The 18,101-nt window shown below is 52.1% G+C and overlaps 6 protein-coding genes across 6 annotated transcripts; 4 read left to right on the forward strand and 2 right to left on the reverse strand.

Annotated features, from left to right (window-relative positions):
* Positions 1-316: 316 nt before the first annotated feature.
* On the forward strand, positions 317-2,539 carry J4E87_000251 (uncharacterized protein; the record flags this gene model as incomplete). The annotated part of the gene is made up of 3 exons (XM_049371910.1): positions 317-321; positions 523-717; positions 766-2,539. The coding sequence occupies 3 exons, from the start codon at positions 317-319 to the stop codon at positions 2,537-2,539; spliced, it is 1,974 nt and encodes a 657-aa protein (XP_049238044.1).
* Positions 2,540-3,708: 1,169 nt separating this feature from the next.
* J4E87_000252 (uncharacterized protein) lies at positions 3,709-5,971 on the forward strand (the record flags this gene model as incomplete). The annotated part of the gene is made up of 4 exons (XM_049371911.1): positions 3,709-4,086; positions 4,142-4,554; positions 4,604-4,768; positions 4,819-5,971. 4 exons carry the CDS (start codon positions 3,709-3,711, stop codon positions 5,969-5,971), a joined length of 2,109 nt encoding a protein of 702 aa, XP_049238045.1.
* A 1,823-nt stretch (positions 5,972-7,794) lies between these two features.
* J4E87_000253 (uncharacterized protein) lies at positions 7,795-8,285 on the reverse strand (the record flags this gene model as incomplete). Its single annotated transcript, XM_049371912.1, has 2 exons — positions 7,795-8,203; positions 8,254-8,285. 2 exons carry the CDS (start codon positions 8,283-8,285, stop codon positions 7,795-7,797), a joined length of 441 nt encoding a protein of 146 aa, XP_049238046.1.
* Positions 8,286-9,326: 1,041 nt separating this feature from the next.
* On the reverse strand, positions 9,327-10,298 carry J4E87_000254 (uncharacterized protein; the record flags this gene model as incomplete). Its single annotated transcript, XM_049371913.1, has 4 exons — positions 9,327-9,607; positions 9,666-9,913; positions 9,961-10,212; positions 10,258-10,298. 4 exons carry the CDS (start codon positions 10,296-10,298, stop codon positions 9,327-9,329), a joined length of 822 nt encoding a protein of 273 aa, XP_049238047.1.
* A 214-nt stretch (positions 10,299-10,512) lies between these two features.
* On the forward strand, positions 10,513-11,770 carry J4E87_000255 (uncharacterized protein; the record flags this gene model as incomplete). Its single annotated transcript, XM_049371914.1, has 5 exons — positions 10,513-10,540; positions 10,590-10,965; positions 11,103-11,396; positions 11,464-11,697; positions 11,743-11,770. The coding sequence occupies 5 exons, from the start codon at positions 10,513-10,515 to the stop codon at positions 11,768-11,770; spliced, it is 960 nt and encodes a 319-aa protein (XP_049238048.1).
* Positions 11,771-12,827: 1,057 nt separating this feature from the next.
* Positions 12,828-16,386, forward strand: J4E87_000256 (uncharacterized protein; the record flags this gene model as incomplete). The annotated part of the gene is made up of 3 exons (XM_049371915.1): positions 12,828-14,293; positions 14,345-14,541; positions 14,591-16,386. The coding sequence occupies 3 exons, from the start codon at positions 12,828-12,830 to the stop codon at positions 16,384-16,386; spliced, it is 3,459 nt and encodes a 1,152-aa protein (XP_049238049.1).
* Between the last annotated feature and the right edge of the window lie 1,715 nt (positions 16,387-18,101).

An 18,101-nucleotide genomic window follows, 5' to 3' on the forward strand; every position in this document is an offset into this window, starting at 1 on the left:
TTTACGTAAGCCTCACGCGTCGTGATGGTGGTATCGAGCCTGCCAGCCTGGGCACCCTCTTGCGCCGGCCTGCCTGTCTGCTATCCTGCGAACCGCCCTCATCGTCGCAAGGACCCATATTTCTCATATGAAGCCACAATGCTCTTTCGTCACAGTCAGCCCGGGGACAAGCAGAGCCAGGCGAGCGCCTCGCGTCTGGTTGCCTGGCTGCCTGGTTAGCGCCTGCCTCGCCACCTGCTCTGTGGTGGCCTTTTCCACTCCGCGCTCGCATACCTGATCAATACCGCTGTCACGAAAGAGAGCTCGTTCCCTTGACATGTCGTCTGATATACCCACACCTGAACTCAGCGCTGATGCACTGTCTCCATTGGCGCATGCAAGCAAGTCTCAGCGCGTGCTTTCGTGCGTGCTATGCGCGCAAAGAAAGGTCAAATGTGACCGGGCTTTTCCTTGCTCAAACTGCAAGAAGGCGGGTGTGCAATGCATTTCCGCAGCGACGCAACCACGGCAACGACGTCGCAGATTTGCCGAACGGGAGCTGCTTGAGCGTCTTCGCCACTACGAAGACCTCTTGAAGACCAACGGCATTGCCTTCCAACCCTTACATGCATCTTCGAACCTATCCACAGGGCCCCACGAAAGTAACGTCAGTCGTGGTCAGGAGATTTCCAGAGCTCAATCGTCCACCATATCAGATACCGACAACACCCAACCCAAGTACGCAGAAACTGTAGCACTTGAAAGAGACACTACTAACTGTACTAGGAGTTTTTGGCTTGCCTTAAACCGATTAGCATACGATGCTGATGACGACGGCAGCGACGACGATTCCGAGAACAGCGGCTCTTCGCAACACGCATTACAGCAAGCGCAGATTGTGCAAGCCTGGGATAACCTCTATGCGCAGAAACTACACCGTAACGAAGATCTCTTGTTCTGCTCGCGTAGTACGGCCGTCGACCTATCGGTTCTCCATCCCCCACAAAGCCAGGTGTTCAAACTTTGGCAACTGTACCTTGAGAATGTCGACCCATTATTGAAGCTCACCCATACGCCTACCCTCCAGCCACGCATCATCGATGCCGCTAGCGACGTCTCACATATCGATCCAAATTTGGAGGCCCTAATGTTCTCCATCTATTGCATGGCTATTTTCAGCCTCAATCAGGAGCAGTGTCAATCATGGTTTGGTAGGCCTAAGCCGGACCTGATCAGATCTTACCAGTTGGGTGCAAGGGAGGCGCTGCTGAATTGTAACTTCTTAAAGTCTAACGATCGAGAATGCTTGACAGCCCTTCATCTGTACCTGGTCTCGCTCAAACCAGACACAGACCCACGGTCATTGTCGTCCATGCTAGGGGCTGCTGTTCGCATTGCTCAGCGAATGGGTATCGATGCCGAATCTGCCAATTCCAGGCATTGCGTGCTAGAGGCCGAATTACGCAGAAGACTATGGTGGTCTCTCTCTCTCTTTGACAACAGGATGTCTGAAATGACCGAGAGCAAGTCCACTACATTAATCCCGACATGGGATTGCAAAGCCCCGCTCAACGTCAATGATTTCAACTTACGAGTCGAGACCAAGACCCCTCCTGTTGAGTCTGAGGTCGTTTCCGAAGCCTTATTTCCAGTCATCCGTAGCCAGATTGGCGAGTTCATTCGTCAAAGCCCATCTCATTTGGACTTCATCAATCCGGCCCTGAAGTCCTTCTCCAAGAAGGCATTTGACGCCTCCTATTCAGGTCTTGACGAGCTTGCCGCTTTTGAGTCAACGATAGAGCAAAAGTATCTTACGCGTTGCGATGCTCAAAACCCGCTGCACTTTCTAACCATGTGGATGGCGCGCGCGTCACTCGCAAAGATCGGATTTGCACAATACCTATCAAACAACTCGAAGGGACTTGCGCAAGGAAGTGAGGAGCAGCGCAACGTTGGTCTTGGATTTGCGCACCGTATGCTTGAGTGCGATACGCTGCTCATGACCTCACCCCTCATAGCAAATTTCCGCTGGGTTGTCTACATGCACTTCCCGTTCCCTGCCTATATTCATCTCGCCCAAGAGTTGAAAATACGCCCACTAGGCCAACTCGCAGATCGATGGTGGCAGGCAATGAGCGAGAACTGCGCCGCTCGGTTGATGGACTTCGAGAAAAAGGACAGCCCGGTGGAGACCAAACCCAACAACCCTTTCTTCACACTCTTTGGGGGGCTTGTTCTGCAAGCTTGGTCGGCACGTGAAGCAATAACGTCCGAACAATCGGATCCACCAGCTATCGTGACGCAAATCAGACAAAAGATGGCCCTAAGGGACAAACTAGCGGCAGAGTCGCAATTCCAGACGCCAGGTCTTGATGATCCACAAACGTCCGAGCTCATTAGTTTGGACAGTCTCGGCTCCCAATCGAGCGTTACCCGTGGCAGTGGCATGAATCTGGGCTGTGTAGCTTTCCCCATGGAACAAGCTTCGATGAACTACAATGGCAATCCATGGGATTGGCCAATGCCGGCTTGGGCTGGAATGCCCGGTCAAGGCTGGTGAACCTACCGTGTTCACGCATAGATCCTCTTGTTCGATGAGTACCTCATACGACACGTGATCGTGCCCATAGAAGCCATCGCCAAGACGGGCTGCTCTTTGCATCAATAGACTGACTCGAGCAGTGAGAACCAGGGTGTCTCAGCTGTCACGACAGATTCACCGAGCCTCCCTTTGAGTCAAAAGTCCAGTGCAAGCGCCGCCATCGTCTCGGCTGACCTAGCCGCATTCACACCAGGATACCCCAATCGCCTTCTGCACTCCGGCCGTTGTGCCGGCAGCCGTCACTTTTTACCTTTCAACGTCATGCATCGCAGCTACAATGGTTTGCGTTACTGAAATTTAGAGCACATTATTAAGCCGGCTTTAAATCGTGTGGATCCGCCACGATACCTCCGATAGAGCTGTTCCTGCAATTCCCATGCGCTGGGAACAGGGGCGGAGTTTTGACGGTGGTTATTCACATGAAGTTCTTTTTTTGTAGATAACGTCTCCCTGATGGGCGCAGGGGTGGGGTGGAGCGTTGGCCTTGGCGTTTCAAGCAGCCTGACAAGGAATCGATAATTGCCAGCTGGCGCGTGTAGAACCACCGCCGCAATCCTTCAGCAGGCCGTTCAGGATGTATGAAATACTGTCAGGTATAGCACTTTGTCAGAGGAAAAGGCACATGTCCCCATGAAAATGTGGGAACTGGGGTCATCGCATCAGCATAACAACTCATTACGACAATGCGACACTCCACATCACGACCCAGGAGCCGAGATCCATTCGATCTTTTGCTTGAGGCGCAGTCAACAGCATGACTCCAGGAACACCGAGCATACCGATAGTGGCATCGTCGCTAACCTGCCTGGGTCTCCCGGCCCGCTACCGTTGACATGAACCCCCTGTTAGGTCCGGATCTGGTGCCATTAGCGCTATCGAAGATACTAAAATACGATATATAGGTGAGCATATACAGGGTAGCTACTCACGAACGGTTCCCATCTTGGCAGGACGCTATCCTCTTCGATGCTAGGTCTACAATCCCCTCGTTCGTTTCAATGGTATCCATTTTTGCAAACTCCTATGCGGGTCACCGTTATGGGATCGTGGCTGGGACGGGTATATAGATAGTTGACGCCAGTCCTCCGATTCCTGCCTCAGGCCAGTTGTCTGATTTCACATCCAAGATGCAGGTCCGCACTCTTTTCGCCGTGCTTTCGGCAGCCACTCTTTTACAATTCACCAACGGTCTTAATGCTTGCCCTGGCAACGACGATATCTTTACTGGAGCGGAAGGCATCAGATATCGAGTTTGCCCCGGTACCGACCTTACAGGACCTACGACATCGATCAAGCGCGTTGCTTCGGTTACAGCATGTGCAAAACTCTGCGACAAGAGTATGGACTGCTTCAAGGCAGTGTTTGATACCAAGACGAAAGATTGCCATTTCAAGGATCTTACCGGCCTGAATTGGGTTGCCAACGATCGCTTCCAGGTCATTCAAGCAGAGCAAGTGAACATCGCTCGCTGCCCTGCTGGCGAATGGACGTATCATAGAAACAGAGTAAGTCTGCTCCCCAGTAGCTTGAGACACGCGGACATTAACATTGCACCCCTAGAAACAATACAGCATCTGCCCTGGCACCGACATCCGCGGACCAAGCGAGAAGGTATGGCAAGGCGTGAACACCTTTGATACCTGTGCCTACCTTTGCGCCAACTGGGCCACATGTACCGCCGCTGTCTACGACTCTGCCAAGAAGGCTTGCCACATCAAAGCCGACTCGCGCAGTAACACTTTGATCTGGTCAACCGACAAACGCTTCGATGTAATGCGTCTCAATGTAGCGCCTGCGCCTGCGAAGGATGGTGAATGGTCAGATCTTATCCGCCTGCCCGTCATCCCGGTTGCTGCATATGTCGTCCCGGAATACCCGGTCTCGGAACGTCTTCTCGTATTCTCGAGTTGGGGCGCTGATGCTTTCGGAGGTGCTGGTGGACGCACTCAATTTGCGGACTACAACTTCAACACGTAAGTCATAGTGGTCCAGTATCATCAACGCACGCTAACATTCCCTCAGTGGAGCTGTTTCAGCTCGTACAGTGAGCAACACTCATCACGACATGTTCTGTCCCGCAATGAGCAGTCTTCAGGACGGAAAGCTTCTGATCCAAGGAGGATCTGACGCTTCCGCGGCCAGTCTTTATGATCCAGCATCAAACGGATTCACTCGTGCACCCGACATGTTAGTCTTTTCTAGCTCAATAATATGAACTTCATACTGATGGTACTTAGGAAAATGGCTCGCGGCTACCAATCATCCACGACGACATCCGACAACCGCGTTTTCACCATCGGAGGTGCATACTCTGGTCCACGCAAGGGTAAAGACGGCGAAGTGTACGACCCTGCCACCAACGCCTGGACGGCACTGCCAAACGCGAAGATGAAGGCTATGCTCACGACCGACCATGAAGGCATCTGGCGTGAAGACAACCATGCATGGTTGTTTGGTTGGAAGAACGCCTCCGTTTTCCAGGCCGGTCCAAGCAAGGCCATGAACTGGTACGGTACCAAGGGAACTGGATCGCAAGTCGCTGCTGGTATTCGTGACCCCATTGATGATGCGATGTGTGGAATCTTCGTCATGTACGATGCCACTGCTGGCAAGATCTTGAGTGCTGGCGGCGCGCCTGACTACACCAACGCAGACGCCAACGCTCGGGCCCACATCACTACAATCGGCGAGCCGAACACCCCTGCCAAGGTTGAGCGAGTCGCGAACATGGCCTACCCTCGCGGTTTCTCCAACGCGGTCGTTCTGCCTGACGGAAAAGTTCTCGTAAGCGGTGGTCAGAAACGCTCATTGGTCTTCACCGATACGGATGGAGCTCTCTACCCAGAATTGTTCGACCCAGCCACCAAATCTTGGAAGACTCTAGCACCACAAGCTGTCCCCCGCAACTATCACTCAGTCAGCATCCTGCTAGCCGATGGACGCGTTTTCTCCGGTGGCGGTGGTCTCTGCTACGTCGCGCAGGGAGTTGGCCGCAGCTCCGCCAACTGCAACAAACTCGTCGACCATGCCGATGGCCAGATCTTTTCCCCACCATATCTCTTCAACAACGACGGTACCCCCGCAACCCGACCAGTCATCAGCTCTTTGAGCGCGGAGAGCGTCAAGGTTGGAGGCAAACTGACCATCCAAGTCGAGACGTCTACACCAGGCCTCAAGTTCGCCTTGGTCCGCATCGGCAGCGTCACACACTCCGTCAACACCGATCAGCGCCGCGTGCCTTTGACCAACGTCAAGGGTGATGGATGCAGTTACACTGCTACACTGCCCGACGACAGTGGCATTCTCATCCCAGGTGCCTACTACGTCTTTGTCATGTCGAAGGAGGGAGTTCCTAGCATCGCCCGGACTGTACAGATCGTACTCCCATGAGTTTACCGTGGCACGGGTAGACCCACATACTGGATGTCGCAACGCTCTTTACGCACCACTCGCTTTCATACGTCACCGTCACATTAGCCTAACCCATAAGTCTTTCATTTCCCTACATAGTTAGAACATAATGTGTATTACAAGATAATGTATACTATGAGTACAGAGGATGAGCAATCAAAATATCATCCTCATGTTAAAAAAGATCGTGTAGATGAGTGATTCACCTGTCAAGTTTGCCTGACTTTGCACATCCCGGTAGTTGAGCCTGTCCAAAGGATCTAAACTTCATCGCATCTTTCGGCTAATATCCTGCAAGCAACCAGATTGTACTGAACGTATCACCCGTTACAGATGACACATGTGCTGTCAATGTGGGAATGTAGGCTCTAGTTGGGCTAGCTTATAGATTTTGGTGACACTATGCCGGCCGTTAGTTGCCTGACGCCGCTCACGAACTGTGTACGCCAGCTTTTGTCAGCTTCTCAACCTGCAAACAATTACACTTGAATCAATTGTACTCTCTCAGCAAACAGTAATTCCTAGTTGTCACTAGACGCCCTAGCCCCGCTAACTGTCACTGTTCTTCGGACTCCGGGGCCTGCTAGCGTCCTCGACATCTATGACCACAAAATGACACTGTGAGACATACACACTCAAGAGCTACTGCCTACGAGGCCAAATGTGTTTACGATCAGTTTTAGATAGAGTGCTGGCGTTCCGTGTGGAAGAGGGCTATACGAAATGTAGTAGGAGGTGGCGCTCACGATGCGCGGAAGCAGAAAGGCGTCATAACATCGATCAGCACCAGCAGGGCTTTCACGATCGCAAGACTATCGACTTGAAACGTTCCCTATACTCACGATGAGCGTTGCCAGCATCTCACACATGTCTCGAAGGACCTTGGCCGCTGGGGCTGGCACCAGAGACATGGTAAGCTACCGGTATAAGATACGCAGCCTCGACTTTCACCAGGAGCACCTATCAAAGCAGTCTCAGAACGTCGTTACTTGAGTCCTCATATTGCAAGAAAGCCATCATGCACTTATTCCCCCTCCTCTTCAGCCTCGGCGCTCTGGCAGCCACATTTACGGCCAATCCAGCACCCGCACTACTCACAGAAGCACTGCCTGCACTAGATGCAGGAACAGCCGAGCTAGGCCGCGACGCACTATCCGGCAACCTGCCCAAAAACCTTGCCAAGATTTGGATCTTCAGCAACCTCAACTGCGATCAAAACAACGGTCCTGCTTGGAACATCTACGTACTTCCCGGCGAGGACAGATGCATTCCGTATCAGAATGTTGGATCGATCTTCGCGTGGTACGAGTCTGACATTGGGTACGTCTTTTAGATTCTGCTTCAAAAGAGGTGAACTGACGTGTGGTCTCATTTTTATAGGCATTGCACGACTACGATTCATAGTGGTAGTAATTGCAGAGGCAGCAGTATGACACCGTATAATAAGATGTGCACTAGTGAGTTGTTCGCGTCGCTCAGCGTCTCGTGCCCTAAGGTGTAAGAGCATCGGTCGCATTACTCTCCCAAGTGCATCAAGAGGGGTGTGCCCTTCTGGGAAGATGCTGTAGAAGTGGTCGTTGCGATGAGGAGCAGGTCTCATCCAGGTGTTCTTCCGTTTCTTTACAAGTAAATCACTCAATAAGGCTCACTATTGTACCGAACAACTTGATTTGGCTTTACGGTACTATGCTAGCCGTGACCCATACCCATCAGTGGAAAAGTCTTCATCCACTGTTCGCAAACCACTGCGCGTGGTAGTCATCCATCCCCTTCATGAATCCTCCTAAGCATCTCAAACTGCTCTAGTGTGGGAACTTCCAGTCCTCGGGGCCCTCGGGGCCGGGCCAAAAGAACCCACCATCCTTGTCCCAAGGCTCGTCAAACTCGGAGGAAGAGTCATAGTCCGATACATGACGGCATCGGTAACAGCGGTCCACGGACTTGTCGAACGGGACTCCATCCCGGTATGCTGCTGCGCAATCGGCGCACACGGTGTTCCTGATCCTGTCCATGCAGACAGCGCACTGTGTCCTGAGGAACTCCGATGGCTTATCGGAGGACTTCTTGCAGGTCACTATGCAGCCATGCTGCTCCTTGACCGGGCGTTCGTGCCAGACGATCCTGTCTTTGCCGCTGTGAGCGACCGTGGAAGTGGCCAAGAGGGCCACGGCGGCGACGACGGAGAGGATGAGACGCATCTTTGGTAAGGGCCTAGAGGACTTAGTTAGTATTAGTAGGGAAGAGGACTAGGCAGGTAGTACGAGAGTGGTATCGTTTTGAAACTATTTTCCATTAGCCAGTTGTAATAGGTAAAGGGGAAGCTGTTCGTACATTTGCGTGGGGTTGTTCTTCCTAAGACTTGATTGACTTGTGTTGAGACTGGAAGTTACTGCTATATGGTGAGAGGAAAAGGACATGAGAGGAGGGATGTGAAGGCTTTTATATGAAGACGAGTCGAATAGAAATCGCTAGACCTTTGGTAAACTAACGAAATTTCTCTATCGCACTGTTGCAGAACCATGCCTATACATGGACAGAATTAGCATTACCGAGATCTCATAGGAGAACGAAAGCGATTTGCAAGTGGCCTCAGGTCACGAGGATCACCAGCCAATCGTGTGTATGGCGTCGCGAATTTCGGTGAGTTATTCAATGACCTCAAGACGTGAATCTGGTCGACCCAAGCAATAGGATAATGTGCTTCCCGTAGTTGACAATGGTTCATCGTATGCTGCGTATGTGTGAGGCTCTCATAAGAGACAACCGTTTTTTTTTTTCGTTCGTACCTTGGCTCAGGCATCTAGTACCAGAATTCATTGCTTTCGCGAGTGCTCCAATCTAAGGGTAAATTTTGGTATGGACGTAGTTTGGAATAGGTAGGCTTTGAGTGGTTCGTCGGTACCGGTTATCGCGGAACCAGTGAGCCTGGCACAGAACATTATCTGAAACGTACTCGCTGGATCATATACATTGATTCCTAGGGGCCAACAGACCGCTTATACTTGCATGGCGCGATTTAGTGATGAGATACGGCCTCGAGATATGAGCTTCATCGCATGCGCCATGCTCCTAGCTATGCACTATCCTGGCGTAACGTTCGCAGTTCCGTGGCAACCCAAAACGCGTACAGTACAGTCGGAATTCGACATGATGCACCGCTACTCATTCTATGTACCAGGCCAGGAAGAAAAGAGATATCGAGCATCCCCGTCGAGAGTTGGGCATCGTAGCCAAACCACCAAAGTCATGATGATGCCTACGCTGTCGTAACGCCTGACGCCGGGTATGAATTAGCAAGGTAAAACTCAGAGAGCGGAATGATGACGAAAGCGCTCTACGAAAGAGTGATGTCGCTACCTTCCCCATTCTGTTCCATCGTAGTATCGTCCCCATCGCCGCCTGCCAGGACCTTGGTCTGAGGCCGGTATCCGTCTGGTGGGCCTACACCAGGTGTGCACGCCGCGACATTGCCGTCCTCGTCGACGAACTCGAAGTTGTAGCGGGAGAGCAGATGAGGGATCGCCGAAAGTTGTGGTCCGTAGCGCGCGGTATTATCGTAGAGCTCGAATAAAGGAACGGCGAGGAGTTTCATGTTCTTCGGGACGCTAAGAACCTCTGCGACGTATTAGCAGTTGTACATATTGTGGGAAACAGGCGACTCGAGTCGACCTACTGCTACGGGGAAGCTGGATGAAGTACAGCTTCTTGCATTCCTTTGGCCTGGTGACATGCGCAGGGATGAAAGGGTACATGAAGGTCTCGAAGTTGGGCCGCCACCACTGCGCCAGCGTATCGCCAACTACCCACTCGTCGTTTACGCCTTCGCCTGTGAACTGTGTGCCCACTGGTGCGAGGCGCTCGTTCAGCCTCGCCTTGAAGCCCTCAATCTCGTCATCTTCGGCGCGGAGGTAATCGCCAGGTCTGCATGACGTCAGTGAGGGTGAAAGATGAAGGATGCGAACGCGTACAGCTTGAAGAAGGCGTTTGCGATCTGCAACATGAGGATGTGCGGGTGGTTGTGCTCATGGCAGACCAGGATGCCTTCGCAAGTCCGTCGCATGCCATGCTCCGAGTAGTGCTCTTCTAACCGCTTGAGCCGGGCAAGAACGGACGGATCCTCTTCGGGCTGGCCATCCTTGGTGCCAAATGTGTAGTTGCTTAGAGGGAACAAGCGGATGGTCTTTGGCTGGTTGCCGTTGAAGTCCTTGGGAATGACGGGGCTGCTTCAATTAGCTAATGCAGGAGACATGACTGGCCAGACGTACGGATATGAGCTCTGGGAAGCTTCCTTGACTATGGTGGACATGGTGGGCGCGGATGGGTCGTGTAAGCGGTGGGTTGCTTGTTGCGTCGCGACAATCGAGCAGTCGCGGCGAGCTTGCAGGGATTCAGGGACTCGCTAGCACGTGATGATGCGCGGACCTGGGGATGCCCCACGGCAGCTGCCACAGATGCACCACGCTGTCGTCATCACCGCAACTAAACTTCTCAAGAACTCATTGATTGCGCATGGGATCAGTATGGCACAGACAGCATTGATCACCGGTGGTAAATAGCCTCCACGAATGTGTTACTGCTAGCTGACCGCAGAGCGAAGCTAGTGGTCTGCTCGGCCGGCAAGTGCAGCGAGAGTTCTTGTTAGATGGCTGGAAGTCTCTCGGCACTGGTCTGCATCGCATCACTGCTCCAGATGTGGTGAAGCTGGACATTTTGGATCAGAATGAGATCGCCAGGGTGCTTGATGAAGTCAACCCGAAAGTCGTCGTCCACTGTGCTGCCAACCGCTTCCCTGACTCTTGCACCAATGACCCAGAAGCGGCCAGGAAATTGAACGTAGACGCGAGTCGAGCGCTGGCTGAAGCCACCATCTCTCGGGCAATTTTCCTCATATACATCTCAACAGACTACGTCTTTGCAGGAAGACCTGGAGAAGCTCCTTACAAGACAGATTCGACGCCGAGCCCACCTAATACGTAAGTCTGGGTTTATCACACTATAGTCGTCGCGGATTTTGGGTCGTTCATCCATGTCTTCGGAGTCTGCTCCAAGAACCACGCTATCTCAGGATAATGCTGGGCGAGGTGTCTGATCACAGCTGACACTCCATCAGGTATGGCCAAACCAAGCTGGAAGGCGAACAGGCCGTTCTTGAGGCTGCTGCCAAAACTGGCGCAAAGAACAAAGTCGTCATTCTTCGAGTACCGGTCCTCTACGGATCCTGCGATGAGCCCAAAGACAGTGCAGTCAATGTCCTCATGTCGCAATTGTGGAACGCCCAACAGATAGAGCATGGTCAACCCAAAATTCAAGTCGACGACTATGCGCTTCGATACCCTACCAATACTCAAGACGTTGGCCGAGTATGCCGCGACATAGCGAAGCTGTATCTTGATCCCGCGAACGCGTAAGCCAAACCCGCGTCTTCGATTGATGAGATGCTTCTCTGATACAGTGCTGACGGCCTGTTATAGGAAGCGCGAGCTACCCAAAGTCCTTCATTTCAGTTCGGAAGACCGCATGACTAAATGGCAGATCTGCCAAACATTCTCCGATATCATGGGGTTGCCGCTCGACAATATGGAGCCCTTCAAACCTGACGAAGAACCAAAAGATGGCACCATCAGGCCTTACGACTGCCATCTGGACACTAGCGCGCTACGGGACCTGGGTATCGATGTATCGACTGTTGACTTCCGCACATGGTGGTAAGTACTACTTGCTGTCGCTTTTCACCGCTCACAATTTTGCAGGAGGCGGGAAGTTGGGGCTTTCCGCTGAGGATTATCCCGGTTGACAACACACAAACGCCTATCGGTAGATCACCAGAAAAGCCTCCAAAACGTGATGACCTTGTGCTCCTGCTGCATAATGGTCAGGTGTCTCAATATTGCTAGTCGCAAAGCCAAGATTGCGACGCCGGTAGATCTCCGCGACGTGCCCCAAGTATAGCTATCCGTACCTGCGTTTTTACTGTTACAGAAAAGTCTGAACCCACTTACCGCACATCTCGGATATCGCATTGGATGTTCCAGCGCCGGCCCGCAATCGTCGCGTTCCGAGGTTGTGGTTCTTGCCCTAATCGGGCCTGCGGTCGCTAAATGATTGGATGGTAGCCATCTTTGCGGCGCAGTCTCGCGCCTTGAGTTTTGGGGGCGCTTATGCTCCACGATAATGCTGTTAAGTATCTGTCCTGTCAACGTGTAGAATGGCTGAATCTACTTCTATCGGGTTGTCTACAGAACTGATTTCCCTGTAATTGCCTCCTTCGCCCTGGATTGGCCGGTCTTTTCTTTGTACACACTACCATATGTTTCCTTTCAGCGCAAGCGCGCAGCCAGCCGCCACCTCGGAATCTATTGCTAGTCTCAAAAGACCTTGGACTTCGTTCATTACGCAACGGAAGCAATCCACAGGTATGTCGTACAAACATCATACTCTAATGGTAGAATCTAAACGCGTCAAGATTCCAATCGCTCATCATGGAAGCCAAGCGCGTTCCGTCCTGTTACTCTCATTGCCGCAACATTGATGGCATGGGCTATCATTGCAGTTCTGCACGTTTTGCTGGTTCGTAGCCAAAATGATGGCGGCATCATCTTTGCGACTACTATCGATGATATACCATTTGCACAATCCTTCGTTTACCGATATCTGCCAACGATTTTGGCCCTCGTCTTCAGCATTTTCTGGGGTTGGATTGACCTCCAGGTGAAGAGAGTTGAGCCTTACTATCAGCTTAGCCAACCTGATGGTGCTTGGGGCAAGGACAGCTTGCTGATCAGCTATCCGTTTGACTTCCTCCCCTTCGTACCCTTTAGCGCTCTCAAAAGCCGGTATGGTCTATCTTGTTCATTTGCAGAAAGCTGGAGAGCTAACATTCGTTAGCCATTGGGCTGTGTTTTGGGCTAGCATATGCGTAGTCTTTGTCACATGGGGCGTGGTCCCCCTTCAAGCCGGTATACTCGCCACAGAGACAATTACTCGTACATCCGACACTCAATTCGCACGGTCCGATGGCTTCATGCCCGCAAGCGAGCAGATCAATAACATCACCGGACGCTATATTCAATCTGCCCATGGTATTATATGGCTGAACGAGACGCTTCCGCAATACATGACCCGCGACTACGTCCTTGCACCCATTCAGCCGAAGGATATCGTTAGCGACTTGGCTTCAAACTTGACCTGGACAACTCCTACAACATTGTACAGTCTAGATTTGGAGTGTGAGACACCCACTATCAAAGTCAAGAACGAAACTCGTTACAGTGGGGACATCAACACTGGGATGGAGACTGTACAAACAGCGATGTACATGAGCAGTAGTGGCTGTAGCTTCCCGGCTGATTACTACAAGACATTCGGAAACGAGACCATGGGCCCAAATCCGGACTTCAATAACCAATCCGTGTACGATACGAAAGAATTCGCTTCCGTGTACATCGGCTATCACCGTACCGATTTCGCCGACTTTTATCTTGAAGGACTTTGCCCAGAAACATCCGATCGTACCTTCATGGTGCTGTTCACTCGAAATAAGAAGTCGATCAACGAGAAGCCGCAAAACGTAACCAGGCTTTATTGTACACCCTCATACTATCAACAAGAGGTCATGGCGAGCATTGATGCTCTTACGCGGCGTCCTATCAACATTACAGCCAAGGGAGACAAAGTGCCGCTTCCAGCCGACAAGTGGAACACAACCTTCTTTGGTTACCAGATGAACACGGGAAAGAGCGACGTAGAGAACCGTGATTCACTACCAATCAAGTACTGGCCCGACCAACTGGAAACAGTCTCCACCCTTCCTCTCAGTTTGGGATCGCAGGGCGCCATTCTCAGCGGCATGGCAGGGTTCTCCATCGGAACGTCCAATGGCTCACTGGAAGAGCTCCTGGACCCTGAAGCATTGAGACGCTCGTATGAAGCTGCTTATCGTATCATCTTTGCAAGATCTATGGTAGAAATCCTGGATCATGATTTCACCGTCGCGACTATGGTAAACGGTAGCACTGAGTATATGATTGCGGCTGTCGTTGTCGTTCCAGTGTTTACTTACATCGTAGAGGGTCTCTTAGGATTCATATCGATATGCAGCATCGCCCTTCTTGTCATATCTCTTCGTCGAAAATGGAGCCTGCAATCCGACCCGGCAACGATCGCGAGTGTTATGGCGCTGGTCTCCGATAACCCATCGTTACTAGATGACTTCTCGAAGCTTGAATGCGCCAATATGGAAGACTTCCAAGCGCATTTGAAGGACAAGAAGTTCTCACTAGAGCATAGTGAGCGAGGTAATACGTAAGTAGATGCCCACCAATGGCTCTGGATTCTCACTGATCACTTTCGCAGTATTACCGAAGCAGACAGTTTCGACCCGCTGGGTATTAATGCTCATGGTGTTATTCGTACCGACTCGGAAGAGTCTCAGACCCTAATACCAGTACGGCCACGAGAGTTCCGTTCTTTCATGATACTACCCTTTGTTGGCCTACTGATAGCTCTTGCGATCGCTCTTGGCATTGTGTTATCGAAGAGCCAGCCTCACGGTAAGAACATGCCGCTGCAACGATGCAGCTCCGCTAATATGTCTCGAAGGTATCGCTAGACCATCGGATACGGTTGTTCGCCAACTTGTTACAAATTATATCCCTACTGCACTTGCGACATTGATCGAGCCTGTTTGGATCTTGATTAACCGCTTATTGTGCCTGCTACAACCTCTCGAGGAGCTCCGAGGCGGTAAAGCGACCGCACAAAAGTCGATCAACGCCGACTACAGCTCTCTACCACCACAGCTTGTCGTCTTCAAAGCACTTCGATCCTCTCACTTCAAACTTGCTGCAGTTTGTCTCATGGCTCTTCTTGCCAATGTTCTTGCAGTTGCTTTTTCCGGAGTTTTCGAAGAGCGTTCCGTTATGGTTCCTATGGAGATGTCGTTCGTGCCGCCCTACGAACACAAGTTCGTGTCGGTCAACGGAAGCGTGGGGCCGAACATGCCGAACCAAGAGCAAGTATCGTTGAGGCCTTCTGGCGCTTATACAGGAGGCTTAGGTTCGAACCAGTTCCTAGTTGCCGAGTCCAACTACACTGCAGGTACCCCACTTCCAGCATGGACCGACGATCAATTCATGTACATGCCATTTGTGGACGAAGAACATCCAAGCACCGAGCCGACCGACGAGCTTCGGGCTCGAACGGAGGCCATTGGAGCAAAGCTCCAGTGCCGACAGATCCAGGCCCGGGATTGGACAGCGAGCTGGTTCAGCGACGGCTTCGACAGGTCCACTTCAAACATCTCTGTGACGGTGGATGGCATCACTTGTGCAAGGAAAGGCATCAACACATCTCTGAACCCGTTTGTTGTCGAGGCCACACAATCCCAATGTCAGACTGGTAAAGTCGCCTTGGAATACGCAGGCATTCTTGAGGCGCGCCAAAACGCCACTTCAGCCGAGAAGAATTTCTGCGCTGAGCTGGCTGTGCTTGGATACATCCGGGACGCAGACATTTGTTCACGGAATACGACAACGAAGTTTGATGAGCAAGGCGCGGTCTTCTTCGGGTGCAACTCCAGACTCGTTGGGGGCGAGGCGAACGTGACGATCACGAAGGATGGGCGAGTACAAGATGTTTCGCAAGCAAATGTCACTTCGGACCTATCGCCAGCGTTCCTGGGCCGACACTTCAGTAACGATGCATCGAATCTTTTGCACCAAGGAAACGCCTATGTTCTAGCGAGATTTGCGATACCGAAGTGGCACAACCAATCATATGCTGGCGACTTCATGAACTACTTCATGATCAAGCAAGGTAACAGCAGCCGGTTGACGGATCCAAGCCAATCCTTGCCCTCACTAGATGAGGTGACACGGCACTTGTATCCCGTCTACAGCAAATTGTTCGCGATCTGGCTCGGCGTCAACAAAAGAAAGCTTCTAGTACCACGCGAGAAGGACACCGCTACTATTGTAGAAGGTCTAGCGAATGGCCGGCAAACTCGACTCTTTCTGTACATGCCGCTATTCGTCGTGGCCGAAATTATCCTGGGCGTCTATGTAGTCGTCGCGGTATGCATTTTCCTTTGGCGACCGGGCCGCTTCCTGCCGCGCATGCCGACTTCCATCGGTGCCATTATAGCGCTCTTCGCAGCGAGCCAGGCCGTGCTGGATATGCGTGGGACTAGTCTACTGTCCAGCAGGGAGCGGAGAAAGCATCTACAGAGCTTGGACAGAACGTACGGCTACGGGACATTCGTGGGCGCGGACGGGAAATTGCACGAGGGGATTGAGAAAGAACCGCTTGTGGATGCCGTGCCGCTCCGCGGTGTACTAGAAAAAGTACAGACTGGGTTTTCCTCGAAGAGCTCGATGTTCAAACGAGATCGGGATTGAGGGAACGTTGATGCCTGAGAGCCTTCGTAGTTGCTGTTTCGCGATGAACGCATTCTTTTTGATGAAGACTGTCCTCTTTGTGTACAAATCGTTAGTCTGCCTTCATTCTTGAGTTTCCAAGACCAAGAACATGTGATGGCAATGTTTGCGGGATTATCATCTCGCAGTTATCTGAGTGGTCGAATGGGGAAATGACGATGGTACATGCGATTGGCGAGTGTGAAAATGGGCTACATGAGTGATAGACAGACCGACTACCAAGATCATGGACGCTCGTGCCGTGGAGCCAGGAACGGAAATTGGAGCTGGATGTAGTAGATGTGGAGAACGGTGACGCGTAGGAACGTTTGTGCGCTCTATGAGATGGACAGCCGAGCTATTTGAGTTGCTTGGGTGCCAATCCGCACAGCACGAATGTGGGCATGAAAGAGTGCATTGGCGTTTGGGAAAATGCAAACGTAAAAAAGAATGCCGTTTGGATCATGTTTCGTGGGTAGCGAGGGTTCGTCGCCTGTCACATGCCATCACCAGCGAGGCCATCGAAGCTTTTGCCTCAAATCGTTCCCCGCAATCACCACAACTTACCTTTGAGATGGGAGAAGCGGGGCTGTCGTCGCACGTTTTCTGCAAGTCTCACTCGGAAAAGTTGCGTTCAAGTGATAGGCTCGAATGGTCTTGAATTCCTGGCACCAACCGCGCTGCTTCACTCGCGTTGGGCATCAGCAACAGTAAGCCAGGTAGGACGTAATGACGAGGGGGTTTACTATTGTTTTGTCTCGCGCTGTTGGCGTCACCAACTTGCAGCTGGTGGTAGACGGTCCAATGTCAGTAATCGACGGCGCATCCGAAACACGGCCTCGCTAGCCTTTTTCGATCCCCACTGATCAGCTTTCAGGAGGAAAGGGAGGCCCAGCGGTGTTGGCTCCTCGCCGCCCGTCTATCGTGTACGGGTAAGTGATTTGATGAAACAAGCTGCGGTTGGTAGACAGCCAATCAGTCGTTGGAGCGAGGAAGGCCTGAAGGCAACGACGCTTTCCCATCACGAGCTGATGTCGACGACAGGCTGGTAGCGAGGCCCACGGGTCGCTAGGTACCGCCGTGTCGTCACCTGCACGAGAACAGACGCCGCAGCCACACTCACCTTTTGCCCGGATCCGCCGTACTTGCGACCTTCGTCGACACTGACGCTCCGACACCGAGAGCAACTCGCCCACGTTGTGGCGCAGCCAGCTGAACACGAGGCCACGACAGTTGCATTGGGTCGATCTCCCAGATTAGCAGCGTTCGCCGTCAGGAACCATGCATAGACCGAGGGCTGTTAATAATCAGGGTCTAATACTGTCGAGAGTAACAGAAGTGACGGCTAAAAGGTGGAGGCCCAGTAAAAGACCTCGCGCATGAGGGATACCCAGGGTGCGACGCATGAAGTTCGATGACATCGACGCGGCCGGTCGCCCACAAGGCCTGCAATCAAAGACCTCTTTGTCATTCTGGTCGGTCCGCTACATAGCAGACTCCAGAACTTCAGTCTGGCGCTCGTGTCGCAAACACGGCGGTAAGTAACCTCTGCGTTACCTGCAAAGAGTCGCGATTGTGCAACCTGGTTTGTTGTCGGACAAGCCATGGGCGCACGCCCGGTGTGCGTCGAGATGAGCACGTCTGCCAATGGGAGGCTCCGCAGCGGCTTTCGCGAAGGATGCTGATCGTTTCAGCTT

The sequence above is a fragment of the Alternaria ethzedia genome (assembly GCF_023757985.1).
Source record: "Alternaria ethzedia strain BMP 0044 chromosome Unknown scaffold_1, whole genome shotgun sequence".
Classification (NCBI taxonomy): domain Eukaryota; kingdom Fungi; phylum Ascomycota; class Dothideomycetes; order Pleosporales; family Pleosporaceae; genus Alternaria; species Alternaria ethzedia.